General features: G+C 56.5%; 4 protein-coding genes across 4 annotated transcripts; 1 reads left to right on the top strand and 3 right to left on the bottom strand.

Annotated features, from left to right (window-relative positions):
• Positions 1-757: 757 nt before the first annotated feature.
• Positions 758-2,473, top strand: IE81DRAFT_321438 (FAD/NAD(P)-binding domain-containing protein). Its single transcript, XM_025513340.1, has 3 exons — positions 758-1,077; positions 1,235-2,180; positions 2,252-2,473. The coding sequence occupies exons 1-3, from the start codon at positions 972-974 to the stop codon at positions 2,331-2,333; spliced, it is 1,134 nt and encodes a 377-aa protein (XP_025371447.1). The 5' UTR covers positions 758-971; the 3' UTR covers positions 2,334-2,473.
• Positions 2,205-3,854, bottom strand: IE81DRAFT_365037 (hypothetical protein). Its single transcript, XM_025516908.1, has 3 exons — positions 3,712-3,854; positions 3,027-3,653; positions 2,205-2,924 (listed from the first exon to the last, which is right to left on the bottom strand). Exons 2-3 carry the CDS (start codon positions 3,567-3,569, stop codon positions 2,499-2,501), a joined length of 969 nt encoding a protein of 322 aa, XP_025371448.1. The 5' UTR covers positions 3,570-3,653; positions 3,712-3,854; the 3' UTR covers positions 2,205-2,498.
• A 1,349-nt stretch (positions 3,855-5,203) lies between these two features.
• Positions 5,204-6,517, bottom strand: IE81DRAFT_287317 (glycoside hydrolase/deacetylase; the record flags this gene model as incomplete). The annotated part of the gene is made up of 1 exon (XM_025511706.1): positions 5,204-6,517. The coding sequence occupies one exon, from the start codon at positions 6,515-6,517 to the stop codon at positions 5,204-5,206; it is 1,314 nt and encodes a 437-aa protein (XP_025371449.1).
• A 3,193-nt stretch (positions 6,518-9,710) lies between these two features.
• On the bottom strand, positions 9,711-13,636 carry IE81DRAFT_365039 (hypothetical protein). The gene is made up of 6 exons (XM_025516909.1): positions 13,064-13,636; positions 12,239-12,956; positions 11,165-12,170; positions 11,020-11,093; positions 10,052-10,937; positions 9,711-9,925 (listed from the first exon to the last, which is right to left on the bottom strand). The coding sequence occupies exons 1-6, from the start codon at positions 13,526-13,528 to the stop codon at positions 9,841-9,843; spliced, it is 3,234 nt and encodes a 1,077-aa protein (XP_025371450.1). The 5' UTR covers positions 13,529-13,636; the 3' UTR covers positions 9,711-9,840.
• Between the last annotated feature and the right edge of the window lie 306 nt (positions 13,637-13,942).

The raw sequence follows: 13,942 nt of genomic DNA on the forward strand, positions 1-13,942 counted from the left end.
GATGGAACTCGTGACTTTCGACTCTTACTTGACTCAGGACCGGCGACGATGAGCAAGCCTTCGATGGATGCTATCTGCAGCGGCTATTTAATTATGCCCATCCATGCATGCACTTTCAGGCCGAGTCAAGATTCAGGCAGGCGACTGGGCGCGTTTTAAAAGTGGTCCAATGATGCATGTATGTATAACATCTGCGTGCACAATCTTGAATCAAGAATCTTGAAAAATCTAAATAATGATGCAAGCCCCTCTGACTCAAGAATCTTAATTCCGAATGCGCCTGTCGCGCTCCGGGCCGGACCATTTAATCAAGGGTGCAAACGGCTTCAGCAGTCGTGAGTCTTGAGTGATTATTCGCAGCAGTTGACTCGGTGTTAAGCACCCGGCTCGCCAGCAGCAATCGTATGCCATGCACTCGCGACTCCCAACTCCGTTTCACGGCGGAGCTGAACTTGATTCGTGATCCAGCAACTGACACACATTCAGATGGACACACTCTCACTGGTGACTACTCATCATGAATATATAGCGGGGCAATCGCAGACCATGACTAGTCGTGTGGGCAGGTCATCCGTATGCGAGCAATCGGAAGGGATGGCGCCACATCCGGCCGTTACAGTCCGGGGATGAGCCCTCGCGGTTCATCAGCAGAGAGTCGCGAGTGTAGAGGCTACCTACCTGCAGCACAGACCACAGATCTGGGCTCCAGCTGCAGCAGCGTTGTGTGGCTCTTGTATGTAGCGCCCACGGGTCGCAAGCCTCATCAAGATTGACTATGTGTGTTGTGCGTATAAAGTCGCACCGCCTTCCAACTTCGTCTCCCCCTTCTCCCTTTCCATCAAACAACATACACGCCTCCTTGCCAGTACCGCTCAGAGATCCGCGCACACTGTCTAACCAGCTACGCCTCCTTGTCAAAGGCCGGCACTTTCGCATCCCCAGCAGCACTAACAACACTTTGCGTTTTCAAAATGTCAGAAATCAAGAACATTGTCATCATCGGTGCCCTCACAGGCGCTCTCCTCGCGCGAGCATTGGAGAAGTCCTTGCCGCCCACCCATCGTCTTGTCCTCATCGGTGAGCATCCAGACGCGGTGCCGAGACATGAAGTCAGATTTGGGTTGTGTCTAGCGAGTCTCCTCCAACATCCAAACACTTCGTGGATAACAACGCGCACATACATCTAGCCCGTAGCTGAAATCTTGATTCTGGTTCCCTTGCCCTTGTGTCACAGAGAAAAACGAGGCTGCCTTCTGGCCCGTCGGAAGCCTCAGAGCTGCTGCACTGCCAGACTTTGAGAATAAGATCTTCGCACCCGTGGCTGGTTTCTTTCCCAAGGACTCCAGACACATTGCACTGGGATCGACTGAGGTGACATCGCTCGGCAAGACCAGCGTCACTATCAGCAAGCCTGCCGAAAGCCTCTCTGGCGTGACGGAGATTCCATTTGCCTACGCCATCATCGCCACCGGTTCGAGCTACGCCTACCCATCCCGTCCCGTCGCCGTGGATGTTGCGACATCCAAGGCTAATCTCAAGAAGACGCAGGAAGACATCAAGCAAGCCAAATCCATCCTTGTGATAGGTGGTGGCCCAGTCGGCATCGAGTTTGCTGGCGAGGTAGTGGACCAGCATCCATCGAAGAAGGTGACGCTGGCCACGTCAGGTCCCGCTCTCCTCAGCCCTGCGTGGAAGAGCTCCCTGGCTGACAAGCTCGAATGGCAGCTCGAGAAAGCCGGCGTGGAGCTCATTACCAATGCCAAGGTCGACTTGCCCTCCGACGTGAAGACTGGCGAACTTCTTACCGAGTCGGTGTCTGTCAAAGCCGGCGAGAAGACTGTCGAGACAGATTTCATTCTGATTGGCACGGGCGCCAAAGCGAACGGACAGCTACTGCCTGCGGATGCCAAGGACCAAGATGGTCGGGTCAAGGTGGACCAGCAGCTTCGCGTTCAGTCAGAGACTCTCGGAGACCGATACTTTGCTGTTGGAGATATTGTGAGCGCGGAAGGCTCTGGAACCTTTATCAACGCTCAAAACCATGTGCCGGTCGTCGCTGCGAATCTCGGCGCTGTGCTCAAAGGAGGCAAGCCAGCCAAAGCATTCAAGCCGATGCTAGGCGTCCTCACCGTGCCGATCGGACAGAAGGCAGGGGCAAGTCAATTGTTTGGATTTGTTGTGTGAGTAGGACAGCGATGGAGACGACGAGCGGCTTGTTGCTGACTGGAGATACCTGTCGACATTGCTGCAGTGGGGAGTGGCTAACACCCATCATCAAGGGCAAGCATCTGTTCCTCTCGACGTTCACCAAGACCTTCTCATACGCCTTCTAAGGCGCACCACTTTGCGCCTCCACACCCCCACTGCTTCAGCTTTCCGCCCTCTCATACCCCTCTCAAGTAAACCAGTCTTACGCTTACTTCACGTTGCAGCACTCGTCCTCGAAAGTCCTCTGTTTTCGGTGCAAATGTGTGGTAGACCGCATGATCTCGGCCGCTCTAGGGGATTTTCATCTTGATTCGAGGAGCATCGTAGATGTGCAGTTGTCCCAAGCGCAATACAGGCGCCTCCCTAAAGCCCTGCGCTCTGTGCTCGGGTAAGGGCCAAGCATCTTCGACACGGTCAGTATGAGCCACTATCAGCGAAGGTTCCAAGGGGTCCACTTCGTTCTTGATGTGTGGGGCGCCGTCGATGTGCCCGTTTGGCCAAGAATGCGCGAGCGGGCCATGTGTGGACGGCTGTCCTTTGTGAAGCCGAGGAGGTGAAGATCTGCCTGGCGCAGGCTTGAAAGGTCTGACACGGTCTGCATGCCCTGTTTGAGGAGCTGTGAAGGTTTTGGACTTGCTCCCCAAACGCGACAAGCGAGCCGGGGACGCCATGCCTAGCAATCGTTCCGCTTGTCTTTCACGAGCGCGAGCTTTGGCCTGCAAGACGCGCAAAGGTCAGAGAACGTTGAACTCTTAGCTCGCCACCACTTTGCCTTTACTCGACCTAGCTGCCGTCCTCATCATCATCATGGGACTCACGATAGAATCAGGAGGTTTCAGCTGCATCAGAGCGACGGTCCTTGCTCCAGTCATGCCGCTCTTGCGACTCCTAGCTTCGTACAGTGCTGCCCGCCATTCCGATTTCGTGATCGCGCCCGTGTTGCGCACCTGCGGCTCTGGCTCGACAACGCGAGTATCTGTGCTGCTGCACTGGGCCGCATGCAACATTCGATACGAGGCCTTGGCGCACCGTACGAGCACCTGGCCGACAGTTCTCTTGCGCAGTCGCCTTGCTTCCGACGCCTGTTCTGTCTCGAGGTTGTTCCAGCTGCCATGCTCAAAACTTCGCGAGTCAAAGGCAGACTCTTCGCGACTGGCTTGCCTCAGGCCTGACTCCTGCGAATAGGTGTCGCTTCTTGACGATCTGCTGGCGCTCCATTTCCATGTTCGACCAAGTGCGAGCCTGTCTGCTAGCATCAAGGACATCGTGATTAGCACGCCAGCGCCTATTGCGCAGCCAGCGAGCCTATCGATAGCTGCGCGACGCTTCGAACGTGCGAAAGGCGCCGCGTCGCCATTCATGCTGATGCGATGGAAGGCAGAGAAAGGGGCGCGGTGTACTCAAGCTTGGCGTGCAGGCCGAGATGGTCATGGGGTGCGTTGAAACTGATGAACACGATGAGACAGACGACACTGACTCTGACCTTCACATCATAGCCATGATCGGCTACTTGCACCAACGGCTGGGTATGCGTGAACTCTTGATCCTCTCCCGAATCGCTGATCTGTCGCAAATTGGATCACAGCTCAACGCCTGTCGCATCGACTCGAGCTATGATCATCTTTGCCACTTGCCATTCACCCACTCTGCCTCGAGCTGAGGTCTGAAGCACACAGCAGCTGCTCGCCACAATCCGTAAACGACGCAGAAGCGCGCAAAAGTTCGCAATGGTAGCTTCGTTGAGATCGTCACTGTGGCAAAGGCGTTACGCGGACGTGAACAGCGATCTTGGCAATTAAGTCGTGACTTTGGCAAACGCGGGACGAGTGGGCGTTCGATGGAAACATCACTTGCTGAGTGCCATCAAACACACCCGAACACAGTCGTCCCGCGCTCGTTGCGCTTGGATGATTCGAAGCAAGGCTCGCACGGTGGGACCATTGCTGAGACCTGCAACCCTCATGAGCAACTTTCGAAGGCTTGCCTGCTGTTCCACCTTGCCTTGATCTTCATCCACAGCAATTCAACTGATCGACCCCACAGAGCAATGGGCGGAGCACCGACTCTCAATTAAACACGGAGCAGCAAGTGACCTCTGCCATGACGCGAATCGTGATGGACTTAGGTGACGTTGACAGGCGCAAGTGCAGCACTTGCCACCCAACATTCTTTGAGTGACACGGTGGCGGGGATGTGGACGAATCAATCAGCAGCCGTGATGAGTGACGCGCGCGCCACTGTCACGCGCGCCACTCACTGTGTAGATACTCGATCTGGGCCCATGCAGCACTCATCGAGCAAGTCAAGTGCGCTTTGCCACTCGGGAATCTCGACTGGCTTTGACTTGGCGCAAGGAGATGCACCCAAGCCAGTGAAAGGTCTCACGCCCTTCTGAGAGCTCGCCGGGATGTCCTGGTGAGCAGAGAGACCTGTCTAGTCGCTGGCAGCAGCAGCAGCTCGACAGTGCCGTACACATGGTCCACCCGCACTCCGCCATAACAATCCCATGCGCGCTGTGGTGACAGATTGCGTTAAGGCACCCAAGGAGACCCGAATCAAGATCTCAAGAGCTGGACCTCAGGCACTATCACGAGTGCGCCCACACTTGGGCGAGTCGGCTCGCATCGAACGATAACAATAACGCGCTTATGTCATTGAGCCTGTATGGAAGATGTACAACGCTGGAACATGTACCTTCGCCAAGCTGACTTTCGCGAATGGAGGGTGAGGTCGATGATGATGATGATGTTGCTGATGGTGATTACCAGGCCGGTTGTAGGTATGTAGGTGAGTACGCGAAACTGTGTGCGGGAAAGAAAAAAAGGACGGTGCAAGCAGATGTGTTGTGGTCTAGGCTCAGCCTTTTACGTAGACCAGAGGTGAAAGTGCGAATTGTCCGAGGGCGTACAGAGGCTACCATGTGCGGCTTGACACGTCGCGAATGCAACAACGGTCAAGTGCCTCTTAGTGCGGTGAGAGTGGTGTCAGGAGTTGCTCAGAGCGCCAAACTAGCTGCCAGGGCAGCAGCACCGAGGAGCACAGTGAAAGAGGCGGCAGCGGTGGCTGGTGCGCCGGACGAGCTTCCACCGGTGGTCGCAGAGTTGCTGTTGCCCTTGCTAGCGCTAGAAGTCGCGCCAGCTTTGGCACTGCCGGTGCTTGTAGCGCTCTTCCAGTCACCGAGATCGTACTGAGCAGATCCAGCTCCTCCGTCAGTGACATTGACGAAGGAGTGGGTGGGCAAAATGTCCTTTGGCTTGGTGGGCTTGTCACCCTGAGCGAATTGGTTGCTGTACCAAGGCAGGTCCCACAGGTCAGGGATGGCACCGACGATCTTGTATTGCTTGTTCTTCTGAGCGGCGTTGACGAGGGAGCCGGCAGCCTTGATGGCCTGATCGGTCGTCTCGTGTTCCAGGGTGATCACACCGTCGTTCTTGCTGCCAGACACCCAGCTGACTTGTTCCTTGGTGACCGTCTCGAGATCAGGTGCACTCTGCACGCAGGACTGAATCGAGGTCGCGGTACCGTGTCCTTGGCGCAAGCACCAGTCATCGGCGTCCTTCGTCCACAGCACGGTCTGCATGCCGAGCACGCGGGCGATCGCACGGACACGAGCATCAGCGTCTCCCTCGGGAGGACGGAAGTAGGCAGGCACTTTGCCAGTCAGGTCGTAGATGATCTGTTGAGTCCATCCGAGATCTCCGAGAATTTCGAGGTCGCTCTTCGTCGACTGCAAGGTGTGACTCCAAGTATGGATACCGAGATGGGCGCTGTCAACAGCAGCCAATTGAGACATGACGTCGGGGGCCCACGCGATAGCGGAACCAATGAGAAAGTGCGTGGTTGCGATGTTCTCCTTCTTGATGAGGTCGATGAGCGGTGGTGTACCGTTGGGGGTAGGTCCATCGTCAAAGCCGAAAGCGAGGGTGCCCTGAGGTGCTTGCCAGATGTCACCGTCGTTGCACTTGGAGAGCGTCCAGGAGCATACAGCGTTCATGTCGGTGCCCTTGGGGTAAGCGATCAGACCGTCAGGAGTTTCCTTGGATGCAGGGATGTCGGGGATCTGACCAGCCTTCTTAGCCTTGTTGTACGCATCGACCCAGGCCTGAGGCAGAGAGCTAGGAGGTGGGACCTCTCCGGGAGTGGGGTACTTTTGGCCATTGCCAGATACAGCAGGCAAGGTGGCCTGACGCTTCTTGAGGGTCGCCTCATCGACGTCGCGAGGTCGAAGGTGGTCAGTGCCGAGAATACATCCGCCACGCTTGTCGTGCTTGTGCGTCAAGTCGTGGCTGCCGCTCCGAGCTTGAACCATGCGCGCGAGCATGTCCTTGTGGATGCCTGCTTGAGCGCCATCGCGACCGAAGAGATGACTGGCGGGCTCAGCCAGACTGGCAACGGTAGACGTGGTAGCCACGGCGAGAGAGGCCGCGATGAAGGCGGAAGATGAAAATTTCATGATGACCGTTCTCGTCGGCGAGCAAAGCTGACGTCGTATCCGGAGCTGAACGGGTGTGAGGCGTCAAGGGAAGTTTCGAAAGGTGTTGAAGCGTGAGTAGCTACTGAGTCGAGGTGTGTAGCTTTCGGAGGGGCAAGACTTGAGAAAGAGCGTGCAAGGACGATTTGGAATATTATCGCAGGTCGTGTGTGGAATTGATTGCAAGGGAAGGTGATCTAGTCTTGAATTGGAGGACGTGAGCGGGGGTGGGGGAGCTGAGGTGTGCCGACGAGCGGGGTGTGTGGTGGGGTGGACGCGGGCGTGATGGGCGTTGGGTGTGATTTATGAGACCCATCAGCAGCGGTCAATTGATGAAGACGACCGGTCCCAGGTACAGTTTGTCGCGGTCACCCGAGCAGCCTGCTCTCGATCGAACTGATGTGATGCTGACGCATGGGAAACTCGATCTGTACCGGTGTCAAAGGCATGCCTCTCTATTCGCGCTACAACGGTCGACTGATGCGAGCAGGCAGGCGAGTAGTGCCATGTTGCATGTGCAGGAAACTTGCTCGATCATTTGCGCGTTGGGCCTTCCATCTCATCTCACCGAGGCTTCGCGGTCTTCGCCGCCGCCACCAGATGAGTTGTATATAGCGGGTCGGTCTCTTCCCTAGTCTGCCTTGCTCACTCCGAGCACGATTGGCCGGCCGCGCCAAGTGCAGCGCAGTTCCACAACACAAAGGACAAGTGCTAAAAGGCGCGCAGACATGATGCGCGGTTGTTGCATGGGGAGGGACAGATGGCAAGGTCTTGTCTTGCTGCACCGCTCAACGGAAATCCGGGCCTGTTTATCCTGAGAGCGCGTTGTTGCACGCTGATACGCAAACGCTGACAGCCTGCTGCAGCTTTAGCAAGCTCTCACCTCGCGCGTGCCCGAGCGGGCATGAGCCGGTCGGTCCAACGCGCGAGGCAAGGAAGCTCCAAGGCAGCAATCACAAATATAGCATATGTGCAGCAACTGTAAGCAGCGCGTCACAAGGCTCGTGCGCCTCCTTCACAAGACCCTCGCAGCAGTCGCTCGCCCAAAAGATTCTGCAATCGTGAATCTAGCTGCAGAAGTGCCTCGAGAGGCGACATGCTCTGGCGTGGCCCGTCCCTTTATCTGCCCTCTCCAAAAGCGCTTCCATGGAATGCCTTTGAGTGCGCGGGCGACCAGACCGATAGAATATAATAATATCAACACAAATTTGCGACCGCACATCTTCTACATTTGACATGATGGCGGCAGCAGGTCAGTGTCATGAGATCTGCTGGCGACCCCTGTCTGCGCCCACCCGCCCTTTTTGCGTTCCGCGCTCGCGTTCGGTATTGTAGTAAATGATGTGAATGATGATATATATATATATATATGATGTACGCGATGCAGCCCGACGGGCGGATACCGCGGTGACTGGCCTGCTGGCTCAGCGGGCCGAGCACGAGCGCGACGGCGCAGCAGCTATACGAGAGCGTTGCACAAGTCGTGAGTGCTGGATGGGGATCGAGCGGGCTGCAGGCCTCAGAACGGCCTGCCCAACAGCAATACAGCAATAATCTCTTCTCGCTCTCACTCAAGACTGCATGATTTGATTATTGGACCTCGGTTCAACCTCAAATTCCAGGGAGAAGCCGTAGATGGTCGTGTCCCACTATTCTACTACTACTACTGCTCCTACTCTACAACACCAATATTACGGTCTCGAGTCAGAGAGTAGACTCTTGACTGTTGACTGTAGTATGCAGGTGCGTCCAGATGACCGAGCGCTTACGCGAGCTTCTTTGAAGCTCAGACGCGCCCTGACAGCTTGTAAGTAAGGGTCCCATCCACTTACTTCTTGATTTTGTTCTCTGCCCTGTCTTGTGTAATTCCTACCATTTACGACATACGTTCTTGATTATCCTTGACATCAGCTTTCGAGCCGTGACGTGTGCTAGCTCTTGATGTTCTCACATCCGACGCTGCTGGTGTGATGCGTCAATCTCGCTCCAGCTGGCTACACGCGACGCAGGGCCCCTGCACACCACCTTACCGGCGGTTCCATCTGACACGACGGAAATAAGCGAGCTAAAAAAAAAGGGCCGCGGTCAACCCTAGCTTAGCGCGCGTGGTTAGCGTTTCTTGCACCGCATCACGTCTCGTTTCTAAATCGAAACCACAGCTCAAGGGTCGCTCAAAAGTCGTCCGATCGCGGTAGCACCTCGTCAGAGCGCAATTTCGAGGAGCATCGGACCATTGATCCTCTTCTTCTGTCAATTTGCTGCCAACATCTCCGCGCTGACCTTTTAGGCTTCCAATGTGCGGTGGAAGGCGGGGGTTTTTGAGAAGCTCGGCGTCCTCTCCGGAGGGTTCACGGGTGTGGTCTCACAGCTAAAGACACACGCTAGGCATGGAATCCAGCAGAGTGAGAGCAGCCGCGTGAGTGGCTTGCAGGTGTAGGGCACGGGAGCTCGCCTTGGCTACGTCAGGTTGAAGATCGGAGAGCCAGCCCAGCAGGCAGCTGGCTGCATGCGCGAGAAAATGACCGAACTTGCATGCAAGCGTCTGCATGCGCGAGATTCGGGCATGTACGCTGAGGGCTTTGTGTTCCTCATAGGAGTGGTGAGCAGAAGCCCCGATGCAGTCGAACGCGTCTCAAATGCCCGACTGCGGTCCTCCGAGACGGAAACATCCTCATCACACACACCGTACAGACGGAGTAATTCTGTCTGCAGCTCGATCCCGGCAGCTCTTGTCGCAGGCTCGTTGCAGGACATTCAGCTCGATCGCGACATCGAGCGAGCGAGTGGAGCACCACGGTTTGCAAATGTCAGATCGTGCAAGCTCAAATCTCCGACCACAACCCCGCGGGCTTGGCAGTGGCATGTAGTGATCTGACCAGTGTGGCGCTTCTGCCAAGCTGTTCTGTGTTCTCTGCGTGAGCTTCGCGCGTCCGGACGGGAGACCGCGGAAGATTCCACTGCAACCCAAAGGGCGCATAGCGCGGTAGCATCCAAGGAAGTGTGCAGACGAGTCGGATCAATCCAAGCCTTTGATTCTTGTTTGAGACGGACGTACGATACATTGTCAAGCCCAGGCGAGCCGGCCGTCATCTTGAAATGCAGGCCACGTCGGTATGCGCAAGTCATAGGAGCAGAGGGGGGGGGGGGGGGGGGAATTCATTCTAGATGTCATCGTCGCCGCTCACAAGATCAGAGTCGGTGAGCTCCATCGTGCGGCTCCAAGATCGCCTTCGCTCGCTGAGTGGTCTGAAAGAGGCAGAATGTGGTAGAGCGAGCAGCATGCAGTCAGTCACGTACGCCAAGACGCGACGAGGTACGCAAGCCCAAGCCTGACTCACGGCTACAAGCTACGTGATCGAGTTCGGAACTTACCTGTTTGCCGATCCTTCACCGTCTGGTCCAAGATCGCGAGACTCCCGCTTGCCTGCAGTAGTGCTTGTCGCAGGCGTCGCCGCACTGCCTGCTACAGGCGGCCTAGAGCCCATGGGGCGAGCACCTCGCACCTTATTGGCACCAGTTGAATTGGATCCCGAGCCCAAGCTGCCAAATTGACGACTCAAGCGCGCAACATTCGACGAGGCAGCAGCACCGGCCGCCGCCGCCGCAGATGGCTCAACAGTGGTGGTAGTGGCACTCTTGACGTGGACAGGCTGTGTAGGTCCTTCTGAGGTTGGAGTACCATATGCGCTACCTCCATCGCTAGACGTTGCCGCCGATCCAGGTCGGGGAGTGATCGTAGATGGGGCAAGCGACTCTGTGCTGGTCGCAGGCGTGACACCGGCTCCAACGACACCGAGCACACGTTCCGAAAGAGGTGTCGGCGCTTCCGCTGAAGCAGAGTTCGGTCCGGACTTGGCTACATCAGACGTCTGTATCGATGGTCTCACTGCCGAGGCTAAGCCTCCAGTGCCGATTGAGCTGTGCGATGTTTCTGGGCTAGCGGTCTGGTGCAGCTCAGACACGCCAGTGCCTGTTTTGAGGTCCTTTGCTGGCAATGCTGGCACTGGCGGCGCAGGCTCGCGTGGCCCCATGATACCCTGACCACGCGAAGTACGTGTAGGACGGACATCTATGGGCTTCGTGCGTTTTCGGACTGGCATCTTGCGCTGCTTAGCAAGAGCGCTTTCGCCTTCCTGTGTCTTGCGGTCAAGCAGCGCAGGTAACAGCTCGTCATAGTGCCCGATGAGGTCCATTGCAAGAAGAGTAGGCGCACGTGAAGGGATCGTGGCGGCATTTTCACGAGGCGGTCTCAAAACGACTGTTGACCAGAATAGGTCGAAGCAACAAGTGGGGAAGTATGTCAGACAGGACCATGAGCCCGGAGCTCGCAGCTGACGTACCTCGACCAAGCGCAAGGCCCAATTTGTTGAGGTAGATCCCGTTGGATTCGTTTGTAGGCGTCTTCTTAATCATGCTGAGGCAAGGAGAGACGAACCGGATGATCAGTCCACGGTGAGTTGGGCCGTTCGGGACTGAGCTACTCACCGCGACAGATGCCCGACCAGGGCATCTAGACAGACGAGGTGAAGCTTTGGCAGGCGGTTGAGCACGACACCAAGGTCCTCCAGAATACCTTTACGGATTCGTTCCTCGAGAGCAGGATCAAGGCCCACGCGCCCCTTGCCTTTGTCTAGAGTGGGTGTCGTGGTGTGGTCGCTGGCTTCTCGACCCTGGCCTCCTTCTTTTGTGGTAGTCTCAGCGTCAGTTGCCGCATTCGCTGAAGTACTGCTCGCCTTTGCAGCTGCAGCTTCACTCTCTTGAGCTGAAGCAGCTCCGTAGATGCTGTTAATGGGGTCCCACACCTCCCTGCTGACAAGGCTGTCCGCGAGTTCCAAAGCCCAGATCTTGACGGTCGCAGCTAGGGTAGGAGCATCAAATTTGGCCAGCAAATTATCTAGGCCTGCACCTGCTTCAGCTCCAGGATTACGGCTTTGAGTGATGTGCGTAATGATGGCCTCCCGACAAGCATGCGACTGAGCGAGAGGCACGTCGTAAAGCCAGGCTTTCCGGCGCTCTTCGTGAGCGTGCAAGGCAGTTTCGCGGGTGCCTGCTTTTGCTTCGCCCTCATTTGCTGAAGGAGCCGGCCATCTACCAGGGTCATCATATGCCCTGTCGAGAGCTGCTAGAAGAGCAGAGAATGCCAAGGGGAGCGCGGGCAATGCTCCTTTCTTTCCGCCTCCAGCGCGCAACGCCCCGCCGGCATCGCCTTCAACTTCAGAGTCTTCGTGGGCGAGTGCCTCCGCCCGACTGAATGCAACCAAGTCCATGCCAAAGGTGGCGATGCCGGAGCCTGCGAGGGAGTTGGCCTCTCCATTGTAGTAGCCGTGAAAGACTTCAGGCTGAGGCAAGAAGGGCCCTGTGCGGGTGTTGTAGATCAGCGAGCCAATGGCCTGTGCAGGGATGATCTTGTTTTCAAGTGTTCGTAAACGCTTGAGCGACACATCCATCTGCGGCAGCAGAGAGTCGAAGGCGCCATTAAAAGCGAGAAGCACTGCTTACAGCGAGGAGGTCGCATCAACCGCGTGACCGAAGAAGGGAAGTTCATGTGCGCACACTTACCTGTGCGAACCGCCCGCGCGCGCTCGTTTTCCCAGCGCTCAGCGTATCCAAAGTGCTCCATGAGCGTTTCTTCAAGGCCAAGACGCGTACGATCAAGATCGCGGACCGCGGTGCGGTAAGGGTCTTCGGCTGCTTCAGCATCTCGGCGCAAGCGCACGTGTCTTGGATCATTCAGCCCTCCGAGCGCTCCTCGAATGGTTGCAAATGCAGGCGCTTCCGTGGCACGGGAAATCGCTGCGCTTAATGAGGATGTGATGGTACCGCTGCGGGTCAAGGTCCCAGAGCCGCCGCTAACCGAGCGATTCCCGATCTCAAAGGTCGGGCTCGAGGGAGGCAGAGTTGCAGAAGCTGATCGGGGAGAGAGAGGTAGCGTCGTGTACCTGTCGTCCTTGCCATCCTCATTCTTCCTTGGATTGCGTCTAAAGCCAAATTGATCGCGCAGCGTCTCGCGACGCTTCAAGCGTTCTGGGTCGGCCGACGCGGCATCAGGCACATCTTTCTCCCCGCCCAAACCGATGGGCTCAGGCTCTGAGCTTGTTTTAATATCCTTCTCCGGCGAAGCGTTGGAAGCTGCAGTGCTTTGCTGCGATGAAAGATTGACGTGTCCGGTAGCAGAAGGCGGTGGACTCAAGACGGAGCCACCAGCAAAACGGGCGTCGTCCTCCGCTTCGTCTGCTTGGCGACACTTCGACTCATAACTCCTGCGGAGCCGATCAACCTGAGCCAGGGAGTGAGGGAAAACAACGCGGAGATGCGCATGTTGAGAAGCCAATTTGGTGTGGACCTCTCTCTTGAGACGTATTCTTTCGGCAGCCCCGCACTCACCTCTGCTTGCAGCGCTTCAAAACGCTCGACAGTAGCATTGACGTGTTCCCAGCTTGAGCGCACTCTCTTGACATGCTCGTCGCTCCATTTGCCAAAAGGTGTTAATATGTTGCGCTCTAGCGCGTGAGCAACAGCACCGTGTGCCTGGGCTTGGGCAGTGGTAGCTTCGAGCTCCAACGCTCGAATGGCATGGCTAAGAGCAGTGTGGGGCTTGACTTCCTCCCTTGCCCCGCGAAAGAGCGATGAAGGAAGGTTTGGCGATGGGAAAGGGGCAGAAAGAGCTTCTGCCGTGTTGTACTCAAGCGAAGCGCGGTGCTCGGCTAGCGCCAAAATGGTCGAATCTTCGTCTATGCCGCGCTGTAGAGCCGTGTAGAGCGAGTTGACGCCAAGCCTGTAGGGAGCTGACCAGTAGCTGCTCACAAAGGTTGGCGGCAGATTGATGGTCAAGGTGGATGGCGCCGTCATGTTGAGGTGAGTTGCACCCGCCCGCAGAGTCGCTGTTCGAGTCTGTGTCGACTTAGTGTTCAGACAGGCGAGAGAGGTTGGTGCGCTTCCACAAAAAAAAAAAAAAAATCGAGGCCGGAATTTCGGATGCTGTGGAGATTGACTTTTGCGGGCAGAGTCAAAGGTGGCAGAGTGGTTGTGTCGAAGGTGGTGAGAGTTTGGAAGTAGAGTCGGCAGCCAAGTCAACGTAACATGCGCTCTCGCGATTCGCAGACATGATTGACCCAATGGTGACACGTCAATCACGAATGGGGACCATGCGCTCGATCGCACAGTCACGCTCGGGGCGCGGTCACCTCACTGCGAACCGTGATCGATTCGGCGCACATAGCTTGACTCAGTGACTGCCGATGCGTGCGCTGTGCCGCATTTCTT

The sequence above is a fragment of the Ceraceosorus guamensis genome (assembly GCF_003144195.1).
Source record: "Ceraceosorus guamensis strain MCA 4658 unplaced genomic scaffold IE81scaffold_12, whole genome shotgun sequence".
In the NCBI taxonomy this organism is placed as follows: Eukaryota; Fungi; Basidiomycota; class Exobasidiomycetes; order Ceraceosorales; family Ceraceosoraceae; genus Ceraceosorus; species Ceraceosorus guamensis.